General features: G+C 41.8%; 1 protein-coding gene across 2 annotated transcripts in view; it reads left to right on the top strand.

The window, feature by feature from the left end:
* The window catches only part of YWHAZ (tyrosine 3-monooxygenase/tryptophan 5-monooxygenase activation protein zeta), a 34,219-nt gene continuing 15,978 nt past the window's right edge, over positions 948–19,188 (top strand). The window contains exons 1-2 of one of the 2 annotated variants that reach the window (XM_018058313.1): positions 948–1,108; positions 4,084–4,388. In XM_018058313.1, coding sequence (XP_017913802.1) covers positions 4,095–4,388 — 294 coding nt within the window. In that variant the 5' untranslated portion in view covers positions 948–1,108; positions 4,084–4,094. Of the gene's footprint in view, positions 1,109–1,596; positions 1,619–4,083; positions 4,389–19,188 lie in introns of those variants that run through there. The other variant, XM_018058314.1, reaches the window with a different exon arrangement.

Raw genomic sequence — 19,188 nt, 5'->3', positions numbered from 1 at the left:
GGACGCCGTCTTTCCCTCTCAGAGGCTGAAGGCCTTTTGAGAGCCTCTTCCCAGGCCTCACCTCCCGCCAGCTCCGCCTGCCACACCTCACTCCCACTTGGTGCCCACCCATTGTCCCCTCGCAGCTGTCACTGCGCACTGATGCCCCAGCCCCGATTGGAAAAACCAACTGGTGGCTCAGCCCACGTACTGGGACCGGACGCCTCCCTCTATCCCGAGCCTTAAAAGGCCTCCGGCCGCAGTCCCTGAGGCAGCAGGTAAAAGGGCGGCAGCGGAAAGGAAAAAGGGAGGGGCCGCGCGCCCCGATCGCCCCGCCCGGCGTGTGTGTCGGGGGAAGCTGGGGGGCTAGCGCGCCACATCGCCCCCACCCCCAAGTCCAGATCATAATGCCCGCGCCGTGGAGCCGCTCTCGTAATCTAGCCCCGCGGATGGCCCCGGGGGGCAGTTACCGCCGAGAAGCACGGAGGGCGGGGCGGGCCAGGCGGATGGGAGGGGGTGGGGGGGGGAGAGTGTGAAAGGTCCCGGATGTTGCCGAACGGGCGCCCCTTCTTGAGGGAGTAACTGGCGCAGGCGCAGAAGGGTCGCACGAACCCTAAGTGGGGGTGGGGAAAAATTGCCTCCCGGCTGGTTTTGGGGGAGCGAGCCGGAGAAGGGTTGCGGGAGATCCGTGGGGAAGGCGAGGGAAACGGTGGGGATACTGGTGACCAGAAGAAGAAAAAAAGGGCTTTCTGTACGGGCACCCTCAGGACAGGAGTAGAGAAGTTGGAAACCGAGAGGGCTAGGGAGGAGAGTTAGGAGCGGAGGGGACGGGCGCGCTCCTCCACTCGCCCTCCAGCGCGGGCGGGCAGGACGGCCGCGCGCTGGGGAGCGGCGGTTGCTCTGGGCCCCCAGAGCTGTGGGCACCAATCAACGGTTGCCATAGCAGCGTTTGACGTCATCGTGCGTGTGGTGCCCCTGCTGCCGGGGCTGGTGATTGGAGGAAACCCCGTGTCTGCGGAGCGGCTGTAGCCTGTGAGCAGCGAGATCCAGGGACAGAGTCTCAGCCTCGCCGCTGCCGCCCAGAGACTGCTGAGCCCCATCCGTCCGTCGCCACCTACTCCGGACACAGGTAAGGGACTCGGCCTCCACCGCCGCCGCCACCTCGCGCCGCTTCTTCCTGTCCCAGACCAAACATCCGAAAGCGCGGGAGCAGTCCCCGCTCCGCATCCCCTCAAGCCCCGCTCGCCCGCGGTTGGGAGCGGCGCTGGGCTGAGGCGGAGTCTCCTCAGGCGGAGACGGGCGGCGGCTTCTCTTCCGCTGGGTTCTGGCGGGCGGCTCGCGGCCGCCTCCGGCTACTTGCTTCCGGATCGACGCCTCGGCCCGGAGGGGCGCCCGGTCTGATCCGGTCCCCGGGGGTTGGGGGGGTGGGAAGGGCGCCCGCACTCCAGGTTTCCCCCAGGGACCCGACCGGTCGCCGGTCTCCCGAGGGTGACCGAGGCAGCGCCGGCCGCGATCCGTTCTTTTTCGCGCCCCCCCACCCCGCCCCACCCCCCCGCAGCCCCCTCCTCCGCGCCGCCCCGCTGCCCGCTTCCGCCCGAGAGAGAATGACTCGGCGGCCGCGGGCATTGCAGTGGCGCAGGTGAGCCGCCCCCTCCCCGCCGCCCCCCATCCCCTCCCCCCGCCTCTCCCGCCCTCTCGGCGGCGCAGCCTCCGCGCCCCGCGCTGCGGAGGCACCCAGCCCTCCTCCCCCACCCGGGCGGCGGCGGCGCGGCGGCGGGAGGGTCGGCCCTGGCCACGGGGCTGCGAGCCAAGGCGGCCCGGAAGCGCCTGCCAGGTGGAGCGGGGCGAGGCCGTGCTTGGGTCGAGCCGGCCCCGGGGTGGGGCTCGCCTGAGACCTCGAGCCGAATTTCCCGGGTTCCGCGGGGGTGGGGGGGGGGCGGGGGGCGGGGAGAACTTGAATATTCCGGCGGAGTGGGGGGGATGGAGCTGGCTTTCTGTCTCCGCGTGGAGGAGGGGGGTTTCGGAGCCCAGGTAGGGGAGAGCGATGAGGGTAGGGAAGACGGGGGACCACGGGGCTCGCTCGTCCTCCCGGGGGTGCGGGGACCTGGTAGACCTGAGGGTTCCTGCGCGCGTGTGTGTCGACCGGGGTGGGTGAGCCAGCGCGTAACAGCCGGCGGCGGCCGGGCTCGCCTGGGTGTGGCTCGCCCCCTCCCCCACCGGCTGCAGCTGTCGGGCCCCCGGAGACTAAAGGAGCACCCGCGGCGGCCGGTGGCCGCCGGACGCCGACGGGACAGTGGGGTGTGTCCGCGGCCGGCCGCTCGTGGTTCCGCTTCTGCGGGCGGGCGGCACCGGCGTCCGTGCCCCCGAGGCGGGCGGGCGGGCGGCTCCCCATTCCCCGCGCAGGCGGGGGCTCGCCTCTCCTCCCCGCGCCCCCCGCCCCCACCCCACCCCACCCCGGGCCCGGTGCGGGAATTAACACTAGGCTGTAGGTTGGGCTCCTTGACACAGATCCGCCATGACAAAGAGGGAGACGCGGGGACTCGCGCGGAGGCACCAGCCTGGGCGGAGCCAAGGAGGGGGGTTGCGGCTGGCGCGGACGGAAGGGTTTGCCCTTTAAAGTCACAGGCGGCCCGTTGTCGTTTCACCCACCTCGAAGTCTTCCGCCGGTGAAGGGTTAAATGGGTGCGGCGAGTCCTGGGAGCGCTGCTTATTCTTTGAGAAAACTAGTCCACTTCCCCTCTTTACCGAGGGGTTTGGGAGAGGAACCTTTACTGGTTGTAGATAATTTTCTTTAGAAGTAGCATTAGCCGGAGAGCATTTTTTAATTTCTAGGGGGGAGAATTGGGAATTGGAAGTAAGGGCTAGGAAGGTTATGCGACAATAGATTTTGGGTTTGACATTGAAAACAGTATACTTCCTATTAAGGCTAGCTAGTTACTTGTTTAAATACAAAGGATTGGTTCCGATTTGGTTTTTTAAAAAGAAATGTTTTGTGGGATTTCCCTGGGAATGTAAAAAAAGGGAGTCAGTTCCCATAGTGAGTGACAGTGACTCCTCTGTTCATCGTAAGTCATATACCCTTTGGGACCACTGTAGGGGCTAGTATCTTCCTGTGCTGCTTTAGGATCTTTCAGAAGGATGTCTTAAGGAATAGAATAAGGGGGAAATTGAAAAGTCCAGAGCTTTAAAATGAGAAAGAATTAGGAAGTCTTGATAAGGGCAGCTTGAGTGATAATGTATTCAATTAATTTTTGACTATTAGAAACAAGGCAGTAAGTCTGCATTTAAACTGAACAGTGACATCAGAAACACTGATCACACTGGGAAGCATTTAGTATCTACATTTTAGTGCTCAAAGATAGTAAGAATTGAAGTTCCAGGACTCACGGTTGTTTTTTTTTTTAAAGCTCATGTGCATGTAACAAGGTACAGATGAATGAAGCCTTAGGGTTAGTTATTGATCCTTGGTGGTGGTTTTACAGTCACAGTATTAAAATAAGCAATATGGTCATTTCTTCCAGGAAATTGGCATGCTGATCAACTGTTGCAAAGATCAGTGGACTTGGGGTGGGAGTGTTATTAGCTAAAATTTAAACACTTGACAAGAGCAGATACTAACTGTAATAGGACATGAATTACATTAAAACTGACAGGAGTCGTGATTCTGAAAGTATGGTCGTATTCTTCATAGATGGTGTTTTCACTAAAGAAAAGCTGCTTGATTTTTGATTACCCAGTGATATTTGAAACTACAGTTGAGATTTTGACAAAGTAAGATAAGGATTGGTTTTTAAGGCAGCCTTTTTGGTCAAGTGTGCTTCAGCTTGATGTGAAATTAAGGATCTTGTGAACAAAGATGAGATAATGTAATTTTAGTTTTGCTAAACTGATTTTAATGGCTTTAAATGTACACTATGCTCATTGAGTATGCCACTTTTTTTTTCCTTATTCTGAGCATCTTTTTGTGAAGTTCCGTTGAATTCCACACGTAGAGAATCTTCCATCGGTAATTAAGTTTGAAGTGTTAACATGTTTACAAAGGGTATGATTTTTAGTCTGTTTTACTGGAAAAAATATCTAAATGCTACTTTTTTTCCCCTGCAGAACATCCAATCATGGATAAAAACGAGCTGGTACAGAAGGCCAAACTGGCCGAGCAGGCTGAGCGATATGATGACATGGCAGCCTGCATGAAGTCTGTAACTGAGCAAGGAGCTGAATTATCCAATGAGGAGAGGAATCTTCTCTCAGTTGCTTATAAAAATGTTGTAGGAGCCCGTAGGTCATCTTGGAGGGTCGTCTCCAGTATTGAGCAAAAGACGGAAGGTGCTGAGAAAAAACAGCAGATGGCTCGAGAATACAGAGAGAAAATAGAGACCGAGCTAAGAGATATCTGCAATGATGTACTGGTGAGAAACCTTTCAGTCTAGTGTCACTGTAATACAGAGTTTCTGTAACGATTATCAGTTCCATTACTCTCAGCTTTTTCTTTCTTTGGTTTCTCTTTTCCTTTTAAAAATGGGGTGTTCTAGATTTCCAAGTGTTTCAGAGTGTCATTACTAAAATGTTAGAACAATTGTGGTTAGATTTGTATAAAATGAATTCTGTAATGATTATCAGTCAGCTCAAATAGATTGGTAGTATATTTTGTTCTAATTGAAAAGGTAAAGTAATCAAATTATCATTTCAGTTGTGGTTAGAATATTTGTAGTAGTTCTAGAGCTGATTTTCTTAAAAGTATATAGATGCAGACATTTTACCTCTCTTGCTTTATGTGAGATGTAGTAGACATGGTAGACCTAGTAGCCTTCCCTGGGTTAGCCACTGAAATGTTAATATAATGAGTCAGCCGTGCAGAAAACTGGCTTGACAGTTGTTTTTGCCTTTCTGCATTTAAGTGTTGGAAGTCGACTTTGAACTTGACAACCACATTAAAAGATTATGAAAAACTCAAAGCTTGATTTTCCAGGTTCAGTCAAGAAGCATTTTAAGAATTCAGTGTCTACTCCGTTGAAGCACTGCTTCTCTAAATAGCTTAAAAGACTTGAACATTACATTTTGGTTAATTTTTAAATTTTCTTACAAATGGTGACTTTCTGTGCCAAAAAAGTTGAAATATAAGGATAAGTTGGTGGACAGTGCAACTGTTTAGCATATAACAGCCTATGTACACTAACACTTTCATATTTTAATGAACAGGGAGTTTGTGGAATAATGTTTAATGTGGGTTTAACTAAATGATTACTCTTACATTGCAGATGGGTACTCTTACATACACTGAGTCTCTGTTTGACAGGGCTCTGGTATATATAGAGAGGCTGAATCCCACTTTCTCTGAAAATCCAGCTGCATTTCTTAATATTTGAATCTTGTTCATGGAAGAAGTACTATAACAAGCAATACAGAATTATTTCTGATGGGGTTTGGAGTTTTTGTTAAAATTATAATGGTATTATGATTCCTTTACAGTAGTCTAACGCTGATGGAATAGCTTCAGTTCCTAAATTATGAGTATTTTTTTCAAATGATAATTTACTTTAGACTGTCTTTTTAAAGAAGAATAACATTTTCTATCTTAATGTGGGCTACAGTCTTCTCATGTGGTATCTATCTTGTGGGTAGTTTGTTTTCGATTCCTTACTTGAAATCTTTATATTGATAGCTATCATTCATTACTAAAATGAGAAGGGAGTTCCATGCTTTTATTGAGACTCAGTGACAAATGCTTATCTTATGCTTTGCTAATGTGATAGGAATATTCAAAATTTGGAAATACCTTGTTTCCCTACAACTAAAAAAATGCTATTGGACTTTTCCCCACCTTCCTTGCTCTGTTTACTGGTAAGAACCGGAGTGTGTTGTTTAATTTTGTTCACTCTAATGTTTCTCCCCCTGTTATTATATCTGATAGATTAAATAATTAAGAGTTTTGTTATTTCCCTTAAGACAAAAGTCAGTTTTAGGAATAAAAGGGGATGTGGTAACATTCATCCTCTACTAACAGCTTATTTGCAATTCCAGGTAGGTATTTGCATGTTTTCCACACAAAAAGTATAAAAGCTCCCATCGTGAGACTTTTCCTGGGAAAAGACTGTAGCAGTTTTAGCTTTACTTTCCTTTGCTTTCGTTATCAAGGAAAAACAATACTGCATTGGATCAGTGGATGAGAATATTTGGATTAATCTCTGAATAGCTTTTCTTGTTGAAATGATTATTAAGGGAGTTTGATACTGGTTGCTGGTCACTGTGTTCTTCAGAATAGCACACTGGCTTCGCACCAAATCTAAATGAAATTTCCAGTTTGAAAGTATAAATGAAATTTCCACTTTGAAAGTATAGATAAATGAAAGTTTAATTCCTTTACTATGTAAAAGGCTCAGAGAATTCTAAAGCTTTTGCTCCCAACCTTAGTCTTTTCAGAAGTGAAGCTCCATTAGTGATCTTTGCATGGCTCATCCCTGCTAATATATAGTAGATATTCAAATTATTTGTTAAGTTAATGAGCTTTTGGCTTCTTTTGAAAAAGAGGTGAAACTAGGTCAGCAGTACGGCTAATTTTCCAAAGCCTTTTCTGTTTCAGCTTGGGGAAACTTGGATATTTACAGATACTGTGATTCTTTACAGGCAGGCTTCTTTTCCCGATCATCTTTCTTCACACTGGTCCTGTTGACTCGGGAAACATCTTGCATAAAATTCCTTTTTTCCTGTTAAGTAAAATGAAAGAATAAAATACAGCAGAACTGTTGCTTCTAGAGAAAAAATGATTTGACCTGATTTGCTTGATAATTAGTGAACGTGTGCCTAATTATATCTCAATATCTTATATAATAAAAATGTAACCAGTTGTAATTTTTATTGCTCTAGTTTTTTTCTTTGACTTTTAATTTGAGAAAAATAAGCAGATTGCTTTTCAGAATTGATATTATTGGCTGATAGCATCATTAATGAACCAGACTTCATTGTTCTGTACTTCCTAAGAAAATATTTATTGTCTTCCTATTAGTAGGAACTAATCTCCATGGTTCAAAGTTTCTCTGAAGAGCTCTTTACTCTTATTTGGTTATATGTACTTATCAAATGTTTGTTTAATTTATACTATTTACTAAGCAGTGAAAGAGCAGGGACCATGTTACTTTATACAGAAGTTTTAGAGCATTACTGAAGAACATGGTCACTGGCCTTATTCTTCACAACATGAACTTCTCTTTATGCGAAATTACGGTTCTTCTCTTCCTTGTGTTGTTAAATTTGAAATTACGGTATGTGAACTAATGCAGTCAGCCTTTCCTAGCAGATCTTAGACCAAATGTTCTTGTGTCAGTGGGGGAAGGGGTTGATACCTCTTCTGTCTCAAGTCACAAGAAGCCAAAAATTAGGTGGTTTTATCTTGAATCTGATGAAATGTAAAATGAAATGAGCATATGCATACTAGGTTGTACCTAATTCAAACTCAATAATATAGCGGCCTAAAAGAGCAGGTTTTGAGTCGTAAGTGGTGTTACCTTTAAATGGCCGGGTGGCCTGAAGGTATTCATCAGAGAAAACTGAGCTCAGTTAAAAGGGAATAATACCTACTCCATAGGGCTGTGGAGAAGATCAGGTAGAGCTCTTGGTGCCCTGATTATCTTAGTTTGGGGCTTCTCTGTAAAGCAGTGAGAGTGGTACAGACCTGCCTATAAGTTAATAGCCGTCTCTCTAACTTGGAAATCTAAGAATGAAATTTAAAGGATCCAAGAAACCTTAAAAATTCTCTATCTTTCAAGGACAGAGACCCATACTGGCCAGCAAGTTTTCAAAGGTTTCATTTTAAGAAATGAAAGCCACTGGAATAAGTTAAAGAATGGCTTCCTTATTAGGACATGAATTAGTAGAATTGTGAGTCTGTCATTTATAACAGTTGGCAACAGTATTTGTTGTGTGATTCAGTTAACCTGACTGAGTTCCATTTTGTTATGCTTCTCTACATTTTTAAGGTGGTGTTGCTGGGCACTGGTTTTTATCTCCATAGAACTGCCATTAAGCAGGAGCAAGCTGGGAAGTGCCTTGGGCTTTAAAAACTGCATTGGACAGTCTTTTGGTAATAAAATTCAGCAGTCTTTTTAAGAGTTTTCTTGATAACGGTTAACTGTTGTACTTGGTGAGGTAGTTTGTAAATTTGGGAAGTCTGAGGTGTATGAAATGTAAAGGAAAGAAACAATGGAAAGATAGGTGTTTACTATTTGGTGGGAAGGGGAAGAATAACAGCTTGGTCAAGAGCAACGGGTTACTTATCCTTTTTCAGCCTAGCAATACTTTAATATAAGAATGAAGTCTTTCCTGCTGTTTTAGAAAGAGAAACAGATGACCTGGAGAAGTTTAGTGATTAGATGAGCTATGAAGATAGTTAAAAGTGAACTAAGGAATAGATTACAGAATTAAAAATTGAAATTCAAGCAGAAAAACCTAAGAAAAATCTTAAAAGTATAGGAGGAACATGTACGCTTATGAAGAACTCTTTGACTCTTCTGATCTGCCCAAGAAAGAGGAAGAAATTGTATTCAGCCCCAGCAGACGCATTTGAATTAGAGAGGTAGGGAGATAAAGATACCCTAAAGTATCTTTATAGTTTACCAAGAGTAATTTTGCTTTTCAGTTTTTCTTCTAAAAACACCCAATTTGGGGACTTCTCTGGTGGTCCAATGGTTAAGACTCCACACTTCAAATGCAGGAGTGAAGGTTCACGCCCTTGTTGGGGAAGTAAGATCCCATGTGTTTTGCAGGGTGTGGCCAAAAATTAAATGCCCATTTTTTTACTCATAAAAAAAATCTTACGGTAACATCTCAGTAGTGGTACAGTAGAAGATCCTAGTTAATTGGTTAATTGAAAAGTAGTTCAAATTGTGTTCCTACGTATTCTAAACATTTTCAGTTAAAACAAATGTGTGTGTTCATTTGCCCATTTCTAGTGTGGAGCTAAGACCTTTTTGAATGTACATAGACGTGCTGCTAAAAGAGACGTAACCTTTATAAAATGTAATTTGAGTTTACATAGTAGAGGAAGAACTCAGAAGCTAAAAGAAAGTAATCAGAATTTTCCTAATCTTTCAATTGTTTGGATAACCCAAGTGATTAACGTGTGTGTGTCTCCTTTCAAAACATGCAGTGTAATTGCATTAGAAATGCTTCTTTTCATACTTAAATTTGATAACAAAAATAGCATAGCATTTTAAGTAATTATATCCAAGTATAATGGCGTAGCTTGGGGAACAAATACAGGACTGAATAATGGTATAACTGCTGATAGAAACTAAAGGGGGTTTCAGAGAGTAGCTGAAAAATGTATCTGAAGTATTTAGCCCAAAGATAAAACAACATGGGCATTATTGGTGTTTGCCTAGGAATGAAAAAGGCCTGGCCTAAAGCCAGTCTGTTAAGTGAGGTTTGGTTAATCCAGCAAATTAAGTGATGGTTCATTCTATCAGAGCATTAGGTAGAAACAGTTGCTTTATTCAAAAGCCTTTTGCAGTAATTTTGCAGGAGATGAGATTAGGAAGAGAGAGAGGGTGCTGGTTAGAGCATGAAGGGGTCAATTATGTTATAAATTAATGAATTTGGGACTTAATGGCCTTGCAGAAACTTTACCCAAAGGAAATGATGCCAGATTTTGCCTCTTCCAAGACATGCAAAAAAAAGTTGTGCTTTTATAAAGAAAATCAGAGCTACCTATGTCCTGCTAACATCAGAAGCAGATTTTCAGTACCCTCCATCATAGTTTATAATCATTTAAGTATTAACTTTGGGTTTTTGGAATTGGGGCTTCAATCTGTGAAAGACGGGTTCCCCCCTGCCATGAATATAATTTGCTGTTGACTAGTCTCTCAGTTGTGTCCAACTGTTTTTCGACCCATGGACTGTACAGCCCGGCAGGCTCCTTTGTTGGATTTCTCAGGCAAGAATACTGGAGTGGGTTGCCGTTTCCTCCTCAAGTGGATCTTCCCAACCCAAGGATTCAATCCGCATCTCCTGCATTACAAGAGGAAGTCAAAATTATGGGTGTTCTGATGTCAGCTAAGCTCAGAAAAACTTAATGTAGTCCACTGAAATGCTAATAGGCCTTAGAATTTTTTTTTTTTTAATTCCTGAGATAATCCCTATTGTGATTTCATCCTGATTTCCGGCTCTCTTTATTACGGTTTTGCATTGAGCATAAACACTGCTCTTCAGGGAATTTTTTTTCTTCTTTTTTTGGTATTTGTTTACTGGGTTGCCTCAGGTCTTGGTTGTGTCATGTAGGATCTGTGTTGCAGTTGCAGGATATGTCGTCGTGGCATGTGGGCTCCTCTCCAGCAGTGGTGTGCGGGCTTCAGAGTGTGGAGCTTAGTTGTCAGTTGACAACGTGGACTCTTAGTTCCCTGACCAGGTATCGAACCAACTTCCCTTGCATTGGGAGACAGATTCTTGAGCGCTGAACCTCTGCTGTCAGCTTCAGTGTGCTGCAATCAGGAGCTCCTCTTCCTTTTGAAACTACCTATTCTTTCTAACCTCTTAATTTTTAGCACATTTTCTAGACTTTTAACAATGACATCTTGGACTCAACTTTGAGTTCTTTTTCTAATTGTAAGTTAATTGCTGTGTTGGCTGCATCATTGGTTCTCAACTGTTTACATTCATGTTGATACTCATTTGTATGGTGCATTTCCTGTGGGTAGTACCCAGGATTATTTGCCACTCCCATTCTACTAGTAGTAATTCTATCCCTTACTCTCCCACTCAGAAGCATATTGGCAAGAAAGTGATGTTGTAAGAATAAACTTGACCTAATTTTAATGGACAGAAGCTAAGTTACAAACTTTACGTTGCTAGTGGTGGTCATTCACTTGGACTTGTTACCTTTACTGTTCTTTTCCCAGTTCTGTGCTGCATACAGATAGCTCTTACTCTTATCTTTTTATAAGGCAAATGCTTTCCTTCTGTGCCTTTGGCTCTTGTTTGGTCTTCTTGTCCCTGATACAAGCCATTGCCAATTTCCATCTTATGGCCTGAGGGTTTCTTTACTCCGATTGGTACAAAAGTAATTGTGGTTTCAGACAGTGAATTTTAAATAACTGTTAACTAGGCTCATATACATCTTTATTCATCAAAATAGGAACCATTACAGTCAACACATTTTTGCCAACAGAGGAAAGTTTTTGTTTATTCCTGTAGCATAAAAATCTATGCTTCATTATTCGATGAACTCTTGGAAAGCATTTTCTGCCTCCTGCTGGTTGTGGAAATGTTTTGCCTGCAAAAAGTTGTCAAGATGCTTTGAAGAAATGATAGTTGGTGAGAGTTCAGGTGAATATGGTGGACGAGGCAAGATGTTGTAGTCATAGCCCAGCTTGTTCAACTTTTGAAGTGTTGGTTGTGCGACATGGAGTTGGTCGGGTGTTACTGTGGAGAAGAATTGGGCCCATTCTATTGATCAGTGCCGGCTGCAGGCGTGGCAGTTTTTGATGCATCTCATCGATTTCCTGAGCAGACTTCTCAGATATAACGGTTTTGCCAGAATTCAGAGAGCTATAGTGTATGACACCAGCAGCAGACCACCAAACAGTGACCATGACCTTTTTTGGTGCAAGTTTGTCTTTGGGAGGTGCCTTGGAGCTTTTTCTTGGTCTAGCCACTGATCTAGTCGTGACTGGTTGTCATAAAATCCACTTTTTGTTGCACGTCACAATCAGATTAGAAAAAGATTCATTTAGAATAAGAGACGAAAACACTTCAAAACAACGATTTTTTGATTTTCAGTCAGCTCAGGAGGCACCCACTTACTGAGCTTTTTCACCTTTCCAATTTGCTTCAAATATTGAATGACTGTAGAATGGTGGATGTTGAGTTCTTTAGCAACTTCCTGTGTAGTTGTAAGGGGATCAGCTTCAAACGGCTGGCCATTACCCTCCTCGTCTTCAAGGCTCTCACCTCCTTTGTAAAATTTCTTGAACCACCAGTGCACTGTACCTTTGTTAGCAGTTTCTGGGCCAAATTCGTTGTTGTGAGTTGTCTTTGCTCCTTTACCACCCATTTTGAACTTGAATTTAAAAATCGCTGTAATTTGCTTTTTGTCTAACATTTCTGCAGTCTAAAATAAATAGCAATAGTAATGTCATTAGCAAAGAAACATAAAGCAAGAAAGGCGTATGAAAATAATGTATAACATAACCACATTTACTTTAAGAATGTATTTCAATACCAAAGTTCCAACAACGCAAAGCTGCAACTACTTTTGCAGCAATCTAATAACTTTCTTTAATCTTGATGTCTGAGTTGTTTTTGAGTTTAGGATTGGCTCTATTCCTTTATTCCCCTTAAAAACAGGACTGTTGACATTCGTCAAACACACTGTAGGAATATGATATGCTTAATATTTAGATGGCACAAGTTTGAATTTGACTTGGGAAAAACGGCATGCTTAGCCAACTGACATTCTTATCAGTTACCATTGTACTAAGTACATTTCTTTGCAACAGGTTGTTCTCCATTTTATTCTCCAGTGAGCATTTCCCTATAATAATGAAAAACTTGTATCTGTAAAAATTGCTATGCAATTGCAGTTTGTCATTGATGACAGTTTTACATTTTCTGTTAACGTATAACATAAGTAGTAGTGTGCTATAAAATAGTTTTATATCTTGGCAGATTTCACTAATTTTATTCTGTTGACATTCTTTTGCTATAGTATGGGTCTTGGGGGGACAGCAGAGCATGGATGAATATAGGTGACTTGTTAGCAGTGTGGCCCTGTTGATGACACACATTCACATTTGTTTTTATTGGAATAGATTAGTAAAAGAGTTCAGCATATAATCTTTTTCTTAGTTTCTCACAATGGAATTTGTGAGCTTTCTTCTGTTCTCCTCCAAATAAAAATATGGTTATAACAGATGACAAAGAAAGAACATAAAGATAATCCAAATGTTAATTTATAGAGTGAAGTAACTCAAGCTAAGACTTTGTCCAATAGGTTGACTTGTATGCATGTTCGTTCTTTTAAAACCAGGAGTCCCAGGAATGCCCAATTTTTGTAGTACAGGGATTGACTTGAATTGCTTAATGAGTTGGACAACATTAGAGAAGTTAGAAATGTTTTAGTGGAAGTTAACGTCTGTCTTGCAAACAAGTTGGGGGACCTGGGGGTTCTTTCAAATTAACAGTATTGCCAAGGAACCCAGTGGTGAGGTGAATGTTTCTCATCCAGGTGATTAAATATAAATGTGTTTCTGAGATAGACCCGCTTCTCTTGAATCAACATTCAAGACTTGTGAATTGTCAGATCATAATTATTTTTTCTTCTTTAAATATAACATTAAAACATACATTCTTGCCCAGAATTTCAAAGGAACACTTGAACCACATTCAACCCGGGGGCACTTCGTAAAAATCTTACTCAAAACACATTACCTTCAAAATGTTATTCTGGGAAATAGACAGTTGAGGACATTGATTTATGTAGGTGAGTTGTAGTATACTTAGAACAAGCAAGTTCTCAAGTCATTAATTTGTTGAGTATTTTTCTGCTAGATGTTTATGACATCAGAAGAATCATGCTCTTGTAATGACCTTTCCTTTCAGTTTCCTCTTTGATCGTTTCCACCATTAAGTCCATTATCATCAGACTTAATTGGATCATAGGGATAAGACTTGAAGAATAATCTTGTGTAACATTTCTAAAAATGTAAACTGCTGCTTTACTTTAAAAGGGTGACATAACCTAGCACAGTCTACGTAGACTTTGGTGGTTTGAATTTTCTTTGATTCATTTTTTTATGACCTTGGGCAAGTGTTTCATCTCTGTGACTCTTGTTTCCATGTATTCAAAATGGAAATGATAATAGTAGCATCTACCTGTAGGGTATTTTATGTAGAGTTCGTACACCCCTGTGTTGATATTAAATAGCAGATATACTGCTTACCTTCTTTGGTATCACTTCTGTGCTTCTTTGATATCACTGCATTGAGGGTTAGTTTATTGGATATTAAATTTAGGAGAATGTTAATAAGTTTAATATTTATTACCTGCTACTTTATAAGCTGTGTGCTATAAAGAAAAACATAATAAATATAAAAAGTTTCTACTCAACACTATCCAATAGTGGGATGTTGCTGTATAACACAGGGAGCCCAGCCTGTACCCTGATGACCTAGGGGGTGGGATGGGGGAGGAGAGGGAGGCCCACTAGGGAGGGGGGGATATATGTATGGTTATGGCTGATTGACATTGCCCTACAGCAGAAACCAACTAACATTGTAAAAAGTAAAATTAAAAAATAATACTAACGGGGAAAAAAGCCTCTGTTCATAGAAATCTCAACAACCTAGAGGGGAAAGTGCTGTGTTGGTCAAATTCAGAAGAACTGGTCTTCAGCCTTCTATTTAAAAAGTGGCTGATAAAATCTGGTCCACTAGGGAGCTGTACATAATATACAGCGTGCATATGCAAGTTTTTAAAACACTATAAAAAATGAGTTTGTTTTTTTTTAAACAAAACATCCTTCGTGATGGAAATACTGGGAAATGGAGCTTTGATGGGTGAGAAACTTCAGCCCAGGTCAACAGTAATGCCAGCTCTGAAAAGGGCTCTGGGGAAGGGGAGAAGGAAAACCCCCTAGTGTCAGTTTTAGCAGTTACCAGTCAATACTCGGTAAGTTCTTTTTGGTATGTTTCACCATCTTAATTTTTAGGAGGTACATTTTGAATCTTGGCTTTATCAAATTTCTTGTTGATATGCTAAAACTTATATGGGGCAGATTTACCAGTTCTTAACTAATGGAAAGTGCATTCAGTTAAGTGGCTGGTCAGACTCCTGTATGATTCCATCCTTGAAGTTAAGCAACTCTGCTCATTTATAGCAGTGTGACCTTATTCATAAAACACCTAAAATATTACTTTGTGCCAGCATTGCACAGAAAGTCAAAAAGTGTACAAATACCAGCTAAATCAGTTCATGTGCGCGCGCGTGTGTGTTAGTTGCTTCATCATATCTGACTCTTTGCGACTCCATGGTCTGTCCATGGAATTCTCCAGGCAAGGTTACTGGAGTGGGTTGCCATTGTCTTCTTCTCCAAGGGAATCTTTCTGACCCAGAGATCAGACCTGGGTATTCTGCATTGCGGGCCCATCTTTACCAGCTGAACTACCAGGGGAGCCCCAAATCAGTTCTTGACACCACCTAATTCTCTAGCAGTTTTGGTGGAGCACTTTTGAAAGCAACTGATGAAGTTGTAATTGAAAAGAAAGCAATCCAGCCACAAGAGGGAGTAAGAGAATAATTTCCAAATTGATGGGCCTTTTATCTCAACGAAAATAGCCACTTTCTTTTTACAGTAGCCACTTTCTTTTCACTCTCTTTCCTCAAAGTGAAAGTTTTGGGAAATTCTCTGTGCACAAGGGAATTGTGCAATACCAGAATTTTGACCTTCTGCATTGTGCTGTTGAAATAAATTTCATATTGAGGATATTTAAAATGACATTTGTGGGGCTTCTGAGTTTTTAAATTGGATAATAAATTGGGAGGTGAATTTTATTGAATCAATGGATTTTAGGCTTAAAGGAGCATAGGCCCTACCTGGTTTTTTCATTTTCACAGATCAAGATGCTGAAGCACAACAAGATTTTGTCTAGTTGCTTGACTTGTATGGGTGTTGGTAAATCTAGGAGAGTTCCAGTTGCATTTAATTTGCAAAGAGTGACCACTTTTTGTTTCATTGGAATTTCATGTATTTGAATTGTTTGATAAGTTGGATATTAGAGAAGTTAGAGGTGTGTTTTTAGTGAAGGTTAAATCCCATCTTGCAAGCTGGGAAGAATAACATTTTCATTAAAAGTGATGGCTTTAGTTTTAGACTGCATTTTTAGAGTTTTATACTTGAAAATAACAGGAATCACACTTGAACGCCTTGTGCTTCAAGTTCTTGGCACCTTTTAACCATCAACATTTTCTATGCTTGATTGGTATAAATGTGTAATATCTATATCCTGACCTCTTTATCTTTGTTGTGTTCGTGGAAAAGGGCTATGATTATACAATCTAAAAGAGAGGAATGGGTTGTAGAGGCTTGGTCTTTCCAGTGTACACATATCTAGTGAGGGCAAGTCAAAGGAGATGCTTCCCCAGCTGTTTTCAAATTGCAGTCCATAAATGTCTCATTAGAAGTTGATTATTTTGCTTTGATATTCTGGGACTATTTAGTATTTGCTTAGTGATTTTTTTTTTAAGGTATATTTACATTAATGGAAATTAAAGTGTGACCAGTTGGTGGAATATAGTCTGAAACGAAGTGGGAACCTCGTCTCCACCCCTCATATTTTTATTTACAACTACATCACTCGTTTTCGTATTACCTCCTAAACACAAGTTTTACCAGCCTGATAAGGAAATTTGAAAAACTCAGATGAGCATGAAAAACGGTATAAGGTTGGAGTGCAGAACTCAATGATAATCTTCCAGAAAAAGAATCCAATTTCCTCTTTAAAACTTTTATATAATAATTGTAATATTAAATAACCAAAAGGGAAAGTATCCTCTTTTACCATATGGTAATTAAATGGTCTTTTCTAGCCTGTTATTTTTTTTTTACTTTTTATTTTGAAATAATTTAAAATGTTCCCATGTATCCTTTACCTGGTTCTCTTAATGGTCAAAATCAATAAATTAATAAAATAATGGATAAAATAAACTTACGTAACCCATAGCACTTACAAAGTGTACCACCATAATTGCCTAATTCTGGTCCAGAATTCAGTCCAGGATCACAGTTTGTCTTGTCTCCTTACTCTAGTTTAATCTGGATCAGTTTTCCAGTCTTTGCCTTTTTACGCATTTGCCACTTTTTTCAAGAGTTCTGGCCAGTTTCTGTTTTTGGTAAACTATTCCTTGGTTTGGATTCATCTGGTGATTTTCTCATGAGTAAATTCAGATTGTGCATTTTCGGGGAGAATTCCTGGGAATGACACTGTGCCTTCCTTGGTGTATCATATTAGGATACACATGCTGTTGTTCTGTTACCAAACCATTGTTTTTAGGACATTATATTTTCAAATTTAAACAGCAGTGAGACTTCTAAAAACTCCCTATAGTATAAAAGTACCCATTAATTTTTTTTTACAATAGATGTGCCCCGTAAATACGATTTTTTCTAATCAATGAAAAGTGAAAGTGAAGTTGCTCAGTTGTGTCCAAGGCTCTTTGGGATCCCATGGACTATAGCCTGTCAGGCTCCCCTGTCCATGGGATTCTCCAGGCAAGAATACTGGAGTGGGTTGCCATTTCCTTCTCTAGGAGGTCTTCCCAACCCAGGGATTGAACCTGGGTCTCCTGCATTGTAGGCAGATCCTTTTGATAGTCCCTCAATTGTGTCCAACTCTTTGTGACCCCATGGACTGTGGCCCACCAGGCTCCTCTGTCCATGGGATTCTCCAGGCAAGAATACTGGAGTGGGTTGCCATTACCTTCTCCAGGGGATCTTCCTGACCCAGGGATCAAACTTGGGTCTCCTGCATTGCAGGCGGATTCTTTACCATCTGAGCCACATAGAACTAAATGTAGTTTGCCAAAGTGCTAATGTCATTTTATAATGAATGGATTACTTTTTTGAAAGGGGAAGATATCCCAGCTTTATAACTTGTAATTTTCTTTTGAAATTTATTTTCATTAATTGGCTTCATGTATTCTAATTGACAGGCTTCCCTTGTGGCTCAGCTGGTAAATCCTTCTGCAATGCAGGAGACCTGGGTTCAATCCCTGAGTTGGGAAGCTCCCCTGGAGAAGGGAAAGACTACCCACTCCCGTATTCTGACCTGGGGAATTCCATGGACTGTATAGTCCATGGGGTCACAAAGAGTCAGACATGACTGAGCGACTTTCACTTCACTTCATTTCATTCTAATTGACAAGCCAAATCATAGCCTATAGCCCAGTGATACGAGTTCTTCATGGCAGGTGGTCATTCTTCAGAGCTGTAGTAAACACTTCAAAAAATTAGTAAATACCCATTATAGTCTATATAATGTCTGATTCTCACTTAATAAAGGAAGAATGGTGGGTTAGAAAGTGTTCAGCGCATTAGAGAAGCTTTCCTGTGATGAAATTTGGAAAGAAGGTTTTGAAAAGAATGCTGTTATAAAATACAGTAGCTTGAATGAGGGGGTGTATCATGGTTTTCTATCTGAAACTCCTCTATTTGCTCTTGGTGGCAGAGTTTTACTACCGAAATCTAGGTGTTCTGACTTCCAAACAGATTTACTTCACTTTACTGCTTCAGACTATTCTCCCACCCTATCTCTGGTGAATTTTTGTTGTTTCGTCTTCCTTAGTTGCCCCCTCTAGAGTCATTACATAGAACCTAGAGCTTATCCAAGGATCCTGAAAGCATATTGGGATGTACCTAGCTTGCCCTTTGGCTGCTATTTCTGAATATATGTGCGTAGAACAGCAACCAGACACCTGTCATTTTTGAACAATTAGGTCTTTAATGGAGAAGGAAATGGCAGCCCACTTCAGTACTCTTGCCTGGAAAATTCCATGGACTGAGGAGACTGATAGGCTACAGTCCGTGGGGTTGTAAAGAGTCGACCATGACTGAGCGACTTTATTGACTTTAGGTCTTTAAAGAAACAGAACGTTTTTCCTCTTGGAGCAAAATATTCATTATCTAACCTTCAATATCAGCTTCAGTAATTGCCATCACATTTTACCTAAACTGTTTAGAAGTTTGCGAAGATGATGAGCTCTCGATAGTCAAGATTGTTCTAAGTTTCCTGTTATATTTAAATGAAGCTGTTAAAATAGCATGTTAATTTGGCCTTGGGATTTGATGTTTGAGTGCTTAATATGTGCAAAACATGTGTCTTTAAGGAACCTGTAAGCAGGTTGAGAGTACATACATGAAAAGTTGAAGGTGCAAAATCATAATTAAATTTTACTTTATATTGTTCTGAATAACAGATGTTGCAGAACATAGGATATAAAGTTAAAAAATTAAATTCTCTCTACATCATCTCAGTTATTCAGAGGTAATCGCTAACAGTCTTTTTTTTTTTGTATCCTGGGAACTTACAGTGCCTGTGCAAACAGTTCTGTCCTTGAAGAATATATACAAGTAGGATCATATAGAAACTGTTCTGTAAGTTGTATCCACACACACAACACTTTGATTATATTTTATGCTTCATTCCATATTGGCACACAGCTTC

This window comes from Capra hircus, chromosome 14 (assembly GCF_001704415.2).
Source record: "Capra hircus breed San Clemente chromosome 14, ASM170441v1, whole genome shotgun sequence".
NCBI lineage: Eukaryota > Metazoa > Chordata > Mammalia > Artiodactyla > Bovidae > Capra > Capra hircus.
The sequence above is the reverse complement of the archived record's forward strand: the minus strand, read 5'-3'. Positions and strand labels throughout refer to the sequence as shown.